Source organism: Larimichthys crocea, chromosome VI (assembly GCF_000972845.2).
Source record: "Larimichthys crocea isolate SSNF chromosome VI, L_crocea_2.0, whole genome shotgun sequence".
Classification (NCBI taxonomy): domain Eukaryota; kingdom Metazoa; phylum Chordata; class Actinopteri; family Sciaenidae; genus Larimichthys; species Larimichthys crocea.
Window position 1 is genome coordinate 13,596,967 of NC_040016.1, and position 15,306 is coordinate 13,612,272.

Consider the following 15,306-nt stretch of genomic DNA (forward strand, 5'->3'; position numbering starts at 1 on the left):
ACTACTACCCAGTCTGTTGAAACCCAGTCATCTGTCTGTCTGACTGTCTATCCATGCATACAGCCAGCTGCCAGGCCAGAAGAAGGCATCACTCTGGACTGAGTGGCGCCGGGGAGGAGAGGCCATGTATAGGAACAGGGCCACTGTAAGTTTTCCCACATAGTGGAGGAAAAGTTGGCTTTATGGGGCTTATTTATGACTAAGTCTCTTTGGGTTTAAGTTGTGGGACAGCTGTCCTGGGTGTCAATGAGTCCCCTTTGCCCCCCACCTAACGCACACACCTCATCACAACCGGCTACAGCCCTCTGCACAGTGTATTAAAAATATACAGCCCACCAAAGTATTATCCCTTTGAAGTGCAGTAATGTGCTCTGCAAGGAGGTTAAGATCTTATCACCTTTTCTTCACAGTACCCTCTGCACCTATTTAATCTCTGTTGGAAAAGTCAAAAATGCAAGCTGAGCCTACAGGTAACCTAGTAGGTTAGAAAATCTAGCGAGAGCAGTTAAAAATAGCATTATTTTATTTATTTTTTTTGCTTTAATGGTGACAAAATGAGACAAAAGAACAGGATACATCACTGACTGGACGTTGTCATTGATATACTGTCTTTAATGTGCTGTATGTATACAGGGTATTTATATTTCACTGGTATTCTGCTGAAGATAGCATACTGTAATAAGGGAAACACTGAGTGTCTATGCTAGCTCTGAGACTCATGTTACCTCTGCTACAGAAACAGAAAGAAGGGTGGGGGGTGGCGGGGGGTTAAAGGAATGACGACATGGTTGGCCCACCTGACCGAAGTCCTGAATGAGTATCTGCCCTGACACAGAATGTGTGTTATTTAACAGATGTGTTTTTTTCCCCTCTGTTTTCCAGGTTAAACAGAGTAAAATGGGCAAATCTGAGCTTTAATTGAAAGACAGCTGGATATAAAATGCCCAGTATTTCTGCCTTGTCATTTCAAGCTCTAGTCTACTTCACATTATTTAACTACAAAAAGTAAATAAGACTTACATAAATGATTATTAAGTAAGTAATAAAGTAATCAAACACAAAATACAGGATAAACTGCCCTGCCCTGCCCTGTCTGTATTTTGGCATCAGATAACCAGAAGATGCTTTTCAGTAAATGTAGTTTGAGTGTACACTGGACTGCAGCTAATAACACAGATAAGTAATAAGTGCTCAAGAATCTAGATATTCAACAAGTGGTCCTTGACCAATAGGGGCTCAGAGTTATTAAAATAAATAATTCACACAACATTGATGATAGGCTACCCATGAATCCTTATGCAATGATGTGAGAGCTAGCAGTATAGGTCAACCTATACGTTATTGTAGGACCAATTTAATGTGCAACACAATTTAATACAATATATGTAGTCACAAGTCTGTGCTCTATCAGCTGCAGGTCGTTGCTCTGAAAAACATTGAAGACTCAAACATGAAAAGACAAAAAAAGAGGAGCGAGAGGAATAAAGAAGTATTGTCTGCGATGACCACCACTATAGTGAATACGGAATCACATACATGCCAACTTTGGGAGTCCCAACCAGAGAATGCAGAATAATTTGTTCCCTATGAGGACAGCATGAGAGGTTTGTTCAAATGTGGACACTCAAGAGTCAGGATAGAGTTTTTCACAAATATAGCCACCCAAGAATCGACACTACCAAATGTACACACATCCACAGCAGAGAAAAACCTTCAAACACCCAGGAGAGGGTTAGAAAGTTTGGCAAGCGAGGTTATAAGACAAGCCACTGACTGACACAAAGCTTCTGAATTTAGCCTGTAAAGAACTAGGGAGATTTAGACTATGTATAGTGTTGAATGTGTTTGTGCATGTGTGTGGAAGAGAGACAGCAACCCCGAGGGAAGAAGAGAGAGAGAGAAAGAAACTATGTACAGAAAGGAAGGATAGGAGGTGTGACCTGTCTGTACATAGCTGACATACATCCCTGCAAGTAGAGCACGAGCTTATAATTAGCAGACATAGATAGCATACATATGGGACATAAATACACACGTTTAGTGCCTGTGATACATGATGACACTGACATATGTGTGTGAAGAAACCGGTCAATAATGTCATGTCAAAATGTTTTCCTAATAATTCTATTGTAGGTTTTTGTGTTCAAATGATACACTGAAATAAATTATTCAAATTAATTGCTAGCAGAAATTGAGAATCAGAATCAATCAGCTGAACTTGCAGAAATGTGAAATATCTATAGTTATGCTTAAAGATCAACACATAAAAAGGATAACATTTCACATATTTAATGGGTTAATGTATTTCTCTGGAATAACTGCTCACAAACACACAACTAACAATAATAACTGTCTGAGAACATTTTCCTCTATTTGACCTATAATTGGCTCCAAATTACATCTTTTTTTTCCAGGAAAGTGACACATGAAAGTTGCCAGTTGATGTGTGCCAAACGTAATAGAAACCTCCCTCTCTTTGTGTCTTTATCATACATCAATTAAAAAGGTCCCGAGAAATGGTGTTGAGATTGTGACTCCTTCTGTGGTTTGACATCTTTCTGATTGAAATGAGGTTTTGGGTCAGGACATCAGTACAGAGGAGGACTTAATTTGCATGCCTGTATGTTTGACCCTGTCGCGGTGGAAAGGACCGCTAATGATGGTGGCAATCCAAGCGAGGATTTTCATTATGGATTCATTGTTTAATCATCTGTAAAACATTGTAAAAGAGGGAAAAAAAGGCCAGCGTATAATTTTCTGGATGTCAAGGTGACATCTTATTATTTCATGTTTTATCCAAGCAGTAGTTGGTGTTTAATTTAGAGTGATATAACACAAAAAAGCATAGAAAAGCATAAAAATCGTAATATTTCTAAGGGTGTATCCAGTGAACATCAAGTGTTTCATAATGTTTAATGGCCTAAACAATGAATCATCACTGAATAACATGTATTTTTCATGTGACTACTTGCTAGTTGTAGTAATAAGCTGCATCACATTGTGAAATCAATTTAATTCAATTTCCTAATATTCCTAAGTGTATGCTTAGGAGGAAGGAAAGGGTGGGACTTTGATATACAGACATGAAACTGCATGTTTTGAAAACATAGCAACACAAAGAAAGTCAATTTTTGAATTTGTGGGAACAAAATGGAAATGGAAATATGTAACCATTCATGGACAGTGGTTGACAAGGGTCAATTCTGCTCCATTTGAAATTTGAAATTAATCACACTTTTTGAAATGTCTCTCTCGCTCTCTTACCCCATTTCCTCTCTCTCCCTGTCTCGGTCTCACAGGAGGGTGCTCAGTATGCTAATGAAAAAGCAGACTTAATATGTTTTCCCTGAGTCCATCTGGTAATAATTGTAGCATGTAGCAACCGTAGCTGTGTTTGGATAAAGCTCTGACATACATGGGGCCCTCTGACGCTCGTGTGTGTGTGTGTGTGTGTGTGTGTGTGCGCGCGTTTATGTGGGGGTGAGAAAGAGAAAGAGAGGAAAAGAGCATGTGACTGGTGAGAGGAGAGAGTCTGTGTTACTGTGTGTATGTGCATACATGCTCGCGCTTGTGTGTTTTCCAAGCTGCTGGGTGATGAGCCAACATAACTAAATCAACTTTATCGCCAGCACACTGTTTTACGTAGGGAAGCACAGGCCAGAGGAGGGACGAGCGTGGGTGGCTGGGGAGCCTCCGCTCCTACGGGGCATTAGCATGACTCAAGGTGATGATTTGTGGCATCTGATGGTGCACAGGCTGTTATCACACATCCAAACACAGAGATCTGGCGAAAAACAGAGGTGTCTATATTTTACTGAAAACTGCCTGTGTCCTGGAATCAGACCAAAAAAGAAGACTGCGTCACAACCTAGGATTGTTATCAAGACAAAGATTATCTTAAAAATGTTGGAAGCCAAGTAAAGTTCAAACTCAGGGCAAGTAAGATTGCCCTGAAACTTAATTATCATTTGTTCGATAGCTCCGACTATAAATGGGTCTTGTTGAACAATTCTTGAGCAAGAAGGTGAACTCATGATAAGTTGTCCTGGACATCTGGAGTATCAGCTAGAAAACAAATCAGGGTCCACTATACCCCAAGGACCCCTGGATGTGGAAACTTCCAGGAAGGTCCCATATCATTAAGTAGGGATTGAGGTAATTTTACAATGATTTCATTTTAAAATACGACAGAGAGAGAGAGAGGATGATGCTGGCCAAACAAGGTTACACCCTCAAAGTGTTATTGTATCAATTAAACCTCTATGTTACCCAGCTCTGGATTACATCTCATGGGGAAAAAAATCATAGCACATGCAGATCTGTTGGTCCCTTTGGGTCTACTACATATTGAGTTCTTGTCATAAAATTGTTTGGAAAACTCTTTAGCTGATACAACATCTCACAGCCTTTTAGTTTGGGTTACTTCAGTTATATCAGACCACTGCTATGAATATTTCACAACATTTGCGGGTTCAGCGGGCTAGCTGAGTTTGTGTTAATTACACTGTAGGAGTAGCTGTCACTTTATTCAAATGAGACTCATGTCACAAGATCAAAACAATCAAAAATAAAAAATAAAATGTGACAAGTGACACATTCTTCTCCAGTCCAGCGTTAATGTCTTTATCTTGTGACTCACTGGCAGCGGCAGCTGGAGTAGGTGGAAGGGAGTGGAACATGCAGAAAGACCTTTTGTACTGAGAGAGTCACACATCCTCTGTGTGGGGCATTCATCGAGAGACTGATGTGTGCGGGAACACACACATACATACATGCTTACCGTAACTGACGATAGGAATATTCATAATGGACGATGAGTAATGATCATGTGCATCCTTGGTTATCACATGTGAAAGCAAGTATGCTGACACTGTGAAAATGTACAGATCATTCTTAAATGTCACAATCTGATTAATTCAGTTGTTTAGTCCAAGTCACTGACTGTAATAGCATGACAATGTCCTTCCTCAACAATGGCGGTAAGAGATTCTCTGAGTTGAATTTCACTGTTTTTATGTGTCCCCTTAAAGAATCAGCAACAAAAGATTATAATGTCTGATTTCATAGTAATCACCTTACTAGAGCTTTGTATTGAAGCAAATGCACCAGATTATTATGTTTGTTTTCATAATGGTCCCTTTATGGTCCCTGTATGTGCCTGTATGGATGAATATATAAAGAATTTCATACAACTTAATCCGCCAAGCAAAAGCAGTGAGTGGGCATCAGAGACGAGGCACTGCATCCTGTACAGACACTCATTTCCTTTCATGCTTTTTTCTTTAGGCAGATTCCTCTCAAGGAGGATAATCAGTTAACACAGTACCGTCTTCTGACATAATAACCCAAATGTCCACGATTTAGCATTCATACGCAGGTATCTGTTTATAGTTTATACCATTGTTGTGTCTGAAATTGCTAAATGGATTGTAAACAATAAACAGCACACAGAGGAGGAAGTTTTGGCTCTGTTGCTCCCAGAGGTTAAATCAGTCAGACCATAGCTGATGGGTTCTAACGTACTCCCAAACTGGTTTAGCTGAGCTTTGGTCAATAGAAATTTCTATCATGGATGTTGGATTTCTTAAATGTTAATTATCTTACTACACTTAACCAAACAGTGACTTGTCAAAAGGGAAGCGACGAAAATACAAGCCTGCAAGAATCGAGACATGTGGCAGACTAAACAAGCCTGGTCCTACAACATGTTCATACCTATAAAAAGTTTTTGTATCTATTTCTAACAGGCCACACTCGGAGCCTGCCGTCATACCCTCCTACAGGCTGCATCACACTGCCTCCCTGATCTCCCTCCAAGAACTTTGTGTCTTGGGACTCTCAATATGATGAATCGCACCGAGGATAATGGTGCTCGCTTCTGGACTGCTTCTATTGAAATGCATTCATTGTGTTGTACAAGTGAAAGAAGTTCAAACCCTGGCTACTCTCACACTTTTGCAGGCTGCCAATCGAAATGAAATAGGCACGACTGCCGATTTATCCAACAGGTCCTCTGAATTAAATGACAAAGCATGTTTATAACTTTCTTTTAGAACACACACATCAGTGTTTTATGATCTGATGCCTCAATGGACAGGACGACTCACTGAAGAGTCATTATTACTACAGTCGACAGAGGGCTTTCTCACTTGAGCGTAAACATATGTTGTTTTGGAGTGTCTCAGAATTGTCTCATTGTCTGTTTTGTGAAGTTTTAAATATGTTGCCACTGGTAAAAAGGTTTCAAAATCCGACGATCTGACAAGCACTTGGTCTAAAGTAGACTGAGGCCTTACACTGTGGGGTGTGCCAGTCATAAGGACTGCAGTATACAGGGGAAACTGGTCACAGCAAATTGGATAGTAAAAGGGGAAAAAAAAAATCCAGTACAAGTACAGATCGTGCCATAAATATTTTAAAATCGTGTTTGAATTTCCTTGCCAGAAACATAAAGGGTCTCATGAGGATGAAGATACAGCATGTTGCATACTAAAACAAATGTTTAACAAATTTTCAAAAACATGTAACTAATTTGTCAGACGTCAGATTTATAGTAAATTTTCCACCCTGCCATGCTCCTACAGGAGTATGAAATCCCAACAGGACTGATCTCACAAAGAAGCCATTCACACTGATTTGTGCATGCTCACTCACACACACACACACACACGCACGCACGCACGCACGCACACGCACACACACAACACTGCACATACAAAGACACTCACACACACACAGCTTTCAGTCAGTCTAAACTTTTACCGAACTTGAACTCCCCCAAAACCCTGTGGTGACCGCATAAAAAGTAGTTCTCAGGTTACAAACTCGCCCAAAATAGGCCATAAGTACATAGTACTGCTATCTGGTGACGTAGATTATAGTTTAGAACGGTTACATACGCTTGAACACGCAAAAACACACGCTGATACACATGGTCTGTAATGAATTCAGTACCATGCTTTCAGGAAAGAAGAGAACATTGTAAAAACAACTTATTATGCAAATAAAGTAATTTAAGGCCACTCTAATCCATGCCCAAACATTCTCTAATAAATGACAAATTGTATTAAGTTCCTAATCAGTCATTAAAGATGACACAAGGTTTAAAATCATAGACCTACAGTACGTCACACATCTAAACAAAGAATACAAGACAAAGGTAAATATTGTTAGTGACAATAAAGGGCTCTCTGGACATGATTTACATTAACTCAAATCCTCTATAGTCAATAAATAAGCCACTGAAAGTGATACTCAGCATTCACTTATGACTCAGGAGGGACCTTTTAAGGACCTTTTAAACCCCTAATTTTTACATTGAGAATTGTCATTATTTTGGGCCAGTACTTAAAATATGGAATATAGACCCGAAATGAGCCACAGGCCTGTTTCTAGTGGGTTCCCGCATGAAATAAGTAATAATATGCTTCCACGAGCGGGAGAAGAACTTCTGTCCCTTCCTGGAATTGGGAGAAAAAAGAAAAAAAACTTGAAGGGGGCGTTCTCCAAGTGGAGTAGTTTTCAGAATAGCTAATCTGTGTACAGGAAACAGGCACTAAGACTTCTGGCGCTAGTGGGCTGAGCAATCAAAACAATCTCTCAATCTTCTGATTGAAGAGAAAGGGACCTGCGCCAGACTCTTCAACATATTTCATCAGAGAGAGGCGGGTGAAAAAAGAGGGAAGGAAGAATCGCAAGAGACAGAGAGAACGATAGGGAATGAGGTGAAGATAGCAGGAGAGAGGAAGGATAAAGAGTAAGAAGAAGAGAGAGAGATTTAGAGAAGATATATATTTCTTTACTTCTCCTGTCCTTTGCTTTTCATTTTTTCTTCTCGTCTTTTCTCCCTCCACTGTTTCTCTTATCTACACTCCTTTTTTCCCCTCATATCCCTCTCGCTCCCTTGCTTTTCTCATCTCCCCTCCTCCATCTGAGTGTTGTGAGTATGAGTTGGGGAGAAAGTACATGGGATTTTCCCACAGCTTGGCAGGACTAGACCCAACCCCACACCCACTCATTTTCTGTCTTTCCCTCCACTCCCCTCTGTCTCATGTCAGAGGGGAGTCTTGAAGAAAACCACCCATACTCCACCACCAAGTATTCTGGATGTTTGTTGGAACTTTATGCTGCTCGTTGTTCCACAGACATCAACTGCGTGCTGCTATGGTGACAGAATAATTAGAAGAAGCTTACGGGACCCAGAATATCTCTGCCTTTGAATAAAAACATTGTATGCTATTAAACATTTAATTTGAAAAGTCCTTCTAATAAAATTCTTACAAAAGGGCTTAGTTTCCATTAGAGGACAAAGCTGTTTTGAAACTGTATAAAGAATTTTGTATGGATTTCCCAGGGTTATAAAACTCAACCTCAACTCCAGAAGGACCATGGTAAACTTGCCAAACTAGCCATCCATTTTCTCCCTTTTTCAGATCCAGGTCATGGTTCCAGCCGGCTAAGCAACAATGCCCAGAAGTTCTTCTTCCCAGCCATGATGTCCAACTTATCCTGAATCATTGTCAAGCCAGATGGGAAATCAGATCCCTCTAACGTACACTGGGAGGTGTCAAGAAGGCCCAAACTACCTAAACTAGTTCCATTCAGTGCAAAGCAGTGATTTTAAGCTCCTTCCGGATGTGTGAGCTTTTCACTCTTCCCATAAAGGTGTGCCTCATATTCCTCCCCATAGGTCACAACCACTAAAATTAATGAAGAAATGCAGCTTTGCATGGTTGTCATTTGTCGTACCCTCAACTTTCACCTGGAGTAGCAACTCACTCCTGATCTTTCAAGTTGGTAGATGAAGGATTACCACCATTCTTGTCTCTCAGCTACCTACTCACCTACTTGGTTTCACACAGCCCCTACCATCCTACATCATCTGCAAAAAGCAGAGATGCAATCCTGAGATGACAAACAGAAATGGTCACAAGGCAAAACTGTGGTGACCTCCTCAAGATCCTGCAGGGGCAATGTGCTGGTCTATTGTTCCACAACCAGGACTGAATCTGAATTACTCGTGCAGGCGTGACAATCAGTCGCAACCTAATTTCCAACATAAAGATTTCCCCGGAAGGCATAGCAGGTAATTGGAGCACCCGGCCTGCTCCATTTTTAAAAATGAGAACTGACAATCCATAACATTGAAAAATATCTAGATGCTTCCAGCATGTTAAGGCGAATTTCTTCCACTCCTAGTGCCTTACCTCTGTAGTGCTTTTCGTGTTTATTAGTTACCTCTGCCAGAAAGATAAACAAGGCTTCCCTCGAATCCCCAGTCTCCTTCATAAAGTGCATGTCACTCAGGTGTCGAGTTTACTCAGTCGAGGTCAGCAGCTCTTTGCTGAGAGCAGCTGCGAGCAACTTTTTGTTTCTAAAAGCACAAAACTGGAGTCCTTCAAGACTTCTACTACCTGTCTGCTGATGATTCAAGACCACAAAACAAACCCAGCTTTGGCTTGATGGCACCACCACCAGCTCCTTTGTTTGCTGCTATGAATGGCACTGCCACATTCTCCTGATGTTGCAGGTGGGCACAATCAGTGCACACCCTGTCTCACTTCTGTGGATGTCTGCAAGCTTCCTCCATCAGCATGCATTGACTGGGACATTGTGTTTCCATCAACGTACATGTTTACATGTCTGTGCCGTGTCTCTTTGTGCAGCAGATTTTGTGTGTGTGTCTTTGCATGTTTGTGCAGGTGAATATGAGTGTGTGATTTACCTCTGCTGCCTGTGTCTCCTGGTGCAACAGTGTCAGCCCGGTTAAGTCCTCCAGGAATGAGTGGGAAGAATTAAAAACCTTGGACAGGAAGCTGAAACCTTCTCTCTCATAGTGGTCTAGGACCTAGACAAAAAAACAGAAAAATAGACCAGATGAATTAACAGGAGATGTTATGTCTAATGCTAGGGTACCAATATATCTACAGTGCAATCACATCACTGTACTGGTCCAAGGTGGATCATAAGAATGTGTGTTTATGGAGGACTGTATGTGTTACTGAGATGCCTACCTATAAATATTAAACATTTTCTCCCCATAAAGTTATAGACCTCAAATATAAGATAAAATAATTTAATCTTTTTTTTGTGTGTGTGTGTGTGTGTGTGTGTGTGTGTGGTGTGTGTGTGTGTGTTAAAACTTCATTTTTTTTCATTGAGGGGTAAAAAAGGCATACATAAAATCATAAATTCGCCTCACCTTTAAATGCACTTTCAAGTTCAATTTTACATCTTATCTGAGACATTTCTCAAAGTGTTTTTTCTTCACCAAACATGACATGCTTTCAGTCTTTTTCTACACTTGGAGTGGAGGGTGCTAATATTTCACTACTTGTGAAGTGGTGTCCACAAAAACATTATGAGACGGCAAAGAGCAACTTTCTTTAAAAGGGGATAATTATAATCTTTTAATATATAAAAATGCACTCTTATTGCACAACCTGTGTAACACCAGCACTCAGCACCTCTGCAACCACGCTGAAATGTTAACCTTGATCTCCTACCAGTACAGACTTCAAATATCCACACCTTCTTTCCAAAACACACACACACACACAAAGATGCCCTCTTGACTACCTTCCTAGGCTTGGCCAAGCCTTTCATGGACGCCCTCAGACCCTCCTCTGCAGGTGTAGGGTTACCTCTACCTCAGACATCAACACATTGTGTGAATCAATGCCTGTGCATGTGTGTGTGTCTGTGTTCGCACACTGACCTGGCGTCTAGTCTGTGGAGCCAGACACACCACACACAATACACACTGACGTGTCCCGTCGTTCATCTTTTCAACCTCTCTTTTCTTTCCTTCCTTCCCTTTTATTTCTTTGATTCTTCACTTCCATCCATGAGATCCGTTACATGAGACACCAACGGCTGAAACCCACTTTGTTGAAATATAGCTGCTCATTACACAGAAAGCAACATGATGACTGTGATGATCTTGTGATAATGTCAATAAAGTCATTCCAAGCACTACACACAGTTACACACATTTCTATCTATATCTATATCTATATCTATATGTATATCTATATCAACAGGACCGTGACCCATGCCTTCCACAATATTGAGCTATTCAAAAGATTCAGATTGTAATAAATAAAAAAAATATAGAAAAAAAATGAAAATGTTAGCAAATTTACATTAGACGGGACTGTGAATTATGACCTAAAGGTTGTACCTACATCGAATGTTCTATGTATTTAGAGATGATTTTATAATAATCACATTTAAACACGTGTTAGCACCTAGACTTCCTTGTGTAGTTGATACTGCTTGATAAAGAAGAGAAATAATTTGCAGAACAATGTTCTTAGGGAGGTAAGAAAACCTACACATACTGACACAACGGATGGAAGAAGCTTCAGATTTTATAGATTTGCAGTGTTTATCGTGAGGCTAATGGGTTTCAGTAGTGATTGCGTTCTATTGATGGATTGCACCAATTAAGCCAAGCTATAAACACACAATCATCAACATCTGGATTAGATGGTGTTCAACATGTGTGTATGCATACACATGTGTTCATGTCCTAAAGCTTACCTTGTTATAGAGCCTCATAAATCTCTCTCTAAAAACTCTCCAGCTTTTTTTGGCAGTGATGATGACGATCTTTGTTTTGAAGTTGTTTGCGGATCCATACTGTGGATATTAACTTGTATCAGACACTGTACGCTGTGTGTGTCCTTAAAAACATCAAACATACATTGGGTGGTCCTGGTGGCTCACAGGGGGTTTAAGTTAAGTTGTAATAATAAAGAACATTGCTGACAGTTTTCTAAGTATTTATATGATAGACACTTGGCGCTGATAGTTACACAGAATTAAACTATATCCCGTGTTTATCAATCGTTAAGGAAACAAAATAATCTTCTTATCATCATCAATCATCTAGCTGTTTGAGCTGTAACAGCATTAGTCCTAGCAGTCTTAGTAAGGATGTAAGGGGAGAGAGTACAACACATAATGTGGCGTAAATGTTAATGAAACACTGGTGAATATTTTTTGACTGATGCACAGCTATGAATGAAATGCTTAAAAGGCTCTTGGTTTGTGGTTTTGCCATGATGTAACACTTACTGTACACCAGTGTTATGAGTAAACAATTCCTGGTGATCCAGTGGCTGTTAACATGTACAGTCAGCCCGTCAACTTAGATACTAAAATCGCAATTCCATACTGACTCATTAAGTCATCACTCAGTCTTTCTGATGTTTCTGAAAACCAACACGCTTAACAGGAACTAAAGCTCATACAGAATGTGGAGTTAACGCGCTGTGGTTTCTGTACATGTCTACAATATATGTTACAGCACATAGAAAATAAAACCTTAAGAGTTTTTTTTTATTAAAATATTAGTTAGGACATTTGAAATTATACTAAGTGTGAAAAAAACTGCGGGTATAAATGTGAAAAAAATGATTAAAGTTGTAAAGACTGTCACATGTAATACAGGACAGAAAATCTGTTTGTTTTTTTTAAAATACTGAATCGGTCCTGAAAGACAAATATTTATAAAACAGGTATAAAATTTACAACAATTTAACCAGAAAGATTACAAAATTGTGAAATACATAAGGGCTGCTATCAGTTAATCCATTGATGATTAACTGTGTTGTAATATTTGTTCGATACCAAGGTGAGCTCTTAAAACGGTTTGTGTTGTCCCAAACCCAATGACAATGACTTTCCAATAGATTTAACATAGAGAAAAACAGCAAATAGTCATAAAGGGGAAGTTTAAATCAGGAAATGTTTGGCATTTTTGCTCGATTGTTGATTTAAACAATTAATAGATTAATAGCTTATCAACTGACTTATCTATAAAGTGACTAATAATAATGAATAATCAAGCAAAATTATAAGGCCAATGAATTTATTCTAATACTCCTTTCTTACACACTCTTAGGAGTAGACATAACTCTGAGTCATGGTTTCAGTACTTTCTTTGAAGGGTTTTAATCTATGGAAAGAGTTTTCACACCCAGAAAACTTCAATGGGAAACTCAAGCAAAATGTAAATGAAAAGATCCCTCCACACTTTAAGTTTTAATCTTTACAATCTGTGACATGACGACAGTTGATTTTAAGTATAAAACAGTTCCAGAAGGAAAGAAAGAGAAACACTGTGTTAGTGAGCAGTTCATTGTCTTTTCAGGACTTTCCTTCAAATATAAAAAATGTTTTTGCTATTAATAGTGGTAGCATATTTGGTAGTGTTAGTACAAGTAGTTGTAGTAAGAGGTGTCTGGCACGGTTTAAGACAAAGCCACGTCAGCTGTGATTTACTCTCTGGCGTGTAGTTTTATTGGCTTGCAGCTCGAGTAAGAGTTAGGAAATGCATACACACACACACACACACACACACACACACACGGTGAAAAGCCCCAACTCTACAGGAACTGCTCCAGCCCAGACAGGGGCTGAATTGTTTTGTTTCCATAGTGACCTGGCAGCACACAGCTGACTGCGGCAGGAATACACACAGACAGACATGCACTCACTCACTAACACACACACACACACACACACACACGAGAAGACAAAGACACACACACATTACAGTGAACTGATAGATGGACGGAGGGACACACAAAGGAGGACGAGAGCTACGGGGGAGGGAGAACAGGAAGGTAAGGAAAAGAGGGAGAAGTGCCTGGTAGAAAAGAAAACGAGTGAAAGGCAGATAAGCACATGTAAAACAGACAGGGAAAATGTGTGTGTGGGTGGGATTAACAAAATCAAAACATATTCACCAATTTCACTACATAATCTTTATCCCTGCCTCAGCAAAGGATCGTCTTTCCCAACCCATGTTGTTCATTGTTCCTGACTATACAAGCTTTACCCAATCCCTATCAAACCTCATGAACCCTCCGTGCAGACCGAATAATCTCATCAGTCACACAGGCAGAAACATGACACTTTAAGATGGGGTGGAACTTCATACTTTTTTTTTTTTTTTAAGAAGCAGCGTAGGTGGAGAAAACTTCAAACTTTTAGAAGTACAAGCTAGCCAGCTCCCCCCTTCTCCCACCTCGGCCTCTTGGTTTTTCCCTCTGTGTCTCTCTCTCGCTCTGTCTTCACATGAAAGTGATAGATCTGGGGCTTTATGACCTCTTTATAGACACAAAGACTGCATTGAGATCAGGGGAGAAAGAGAGAGTGGACCAGCCCTCCACTCATCACAACACCCTTTCTTCAGTGCTGCATTTCCTCTCTTTACCTCCCACCCCCCTCCACCTCTTGCTTTTTCTCCTTTTTTCTACTTTCTCCCTCTCTGTTGTGTACCCCCCCATCGCCTCCCACTCTTAGATTAATGTAACCAATCACATCGCTGGACGATGCAAACCACAGGGCCACCTGGGGCAATGATTGGCCAGTTGGCCAAAACACTAAAGCAATTTATCCCACCCCACTTGGCTTATTTGGGATATGTGGACCCTTCAACAACCCGTCTTTACACGCACACACATACACAGCAGTGGTGGGAGCTAATTCCACTCATACGACAGTCACTGACATCAATGAGCAACTGCTGCTTGATTGTTACCATATGGTTTTACCAGCTTTCCTGTGTGTGTGTGTGTGTTCAGTGCTCCTCAAGGAACAACATTTCAACACAGCTCCACTGACTTAACAATGAAGAAATGGGAATCCCCCTCTTTCTGCTAAGGCTGCAATTTGTGTTTAAAAACAAAGTTGTCACATAGTAACAGAATCTGATAAGTAAATCAAAACATGTTCAGTCTTTATAGCTAATTGGAGTGAAGTGTCAAAACACTTTATTGGCTGTAAACTGGATTTGAAATGACATATTTTGAATGATTAATTTACAAAATGTGCTACTTACAATGGGTGAGCAGGCGGTGCATTTGTCAAAAGCAAGGCTGGCAGGCAGGACGTTGTCGAACCTCGAGAGAAAGCCTCGGATCTGTGGAAGAGGAATCAACACGTTAAAAACAGCAGTTGAACTTGAGCTTTTTAAACACATTTTTGTGATTTCTAAAACATGACAATTTCAATTATCTGAACACAAGAATGGCCTCTAATCGTAAAGAGACTCGAGTGGATGAAAACACATGATAACTAGAAGACGAATAAACATTATATGGGTTTCTATTTCTATTTAGGGTAAACACATGTCTTCTGGACAGAAAGCGTTTAGTGTGTAAGGAGGAAGTATGCTCGATACTTTGAGTCCTTGTGTAAATGTAACAGTAATAAAGTAGTAAACATTAAATCTGGGGCTTGAAAATTTGGAAGCCGTTTCTGTTTTCCACATTTGAAAATCATGCTGAGAGC

At 40.0% G+C, this 15,306-nt stretch overlaps 1 protein-coding gene across 1 annotated transcript in view; it reads right to left on the bottom strand.

The window, feature by feature from the left end:
• Positions 1 to 15,306, bottom strand: part of atg7 (ATG7 autophagy related 7 homolog (S. cerevisiae)) — a 57,840-nt gene that overhangs the window by 16,370 nt on the left and 26,164 nt on the right. Inside the window, exons 17-18 of the mRNA XM_010731324.3 lie at positions 14,855 to 14,935; positions 9,725 to 9,847 (exon numbers count right to left, since the gene is read on the bottom strand). Coding sequence (XP_010729626.2) covers positions 9,725 to 9,847; positions 14,855 to 14,935 — 204 coding nt within the window. The remainder of the gene's footprint in view (positions 1 to 9,724; positions 9,848 to 14,854; positions 14,936 to 15,306) is intronic.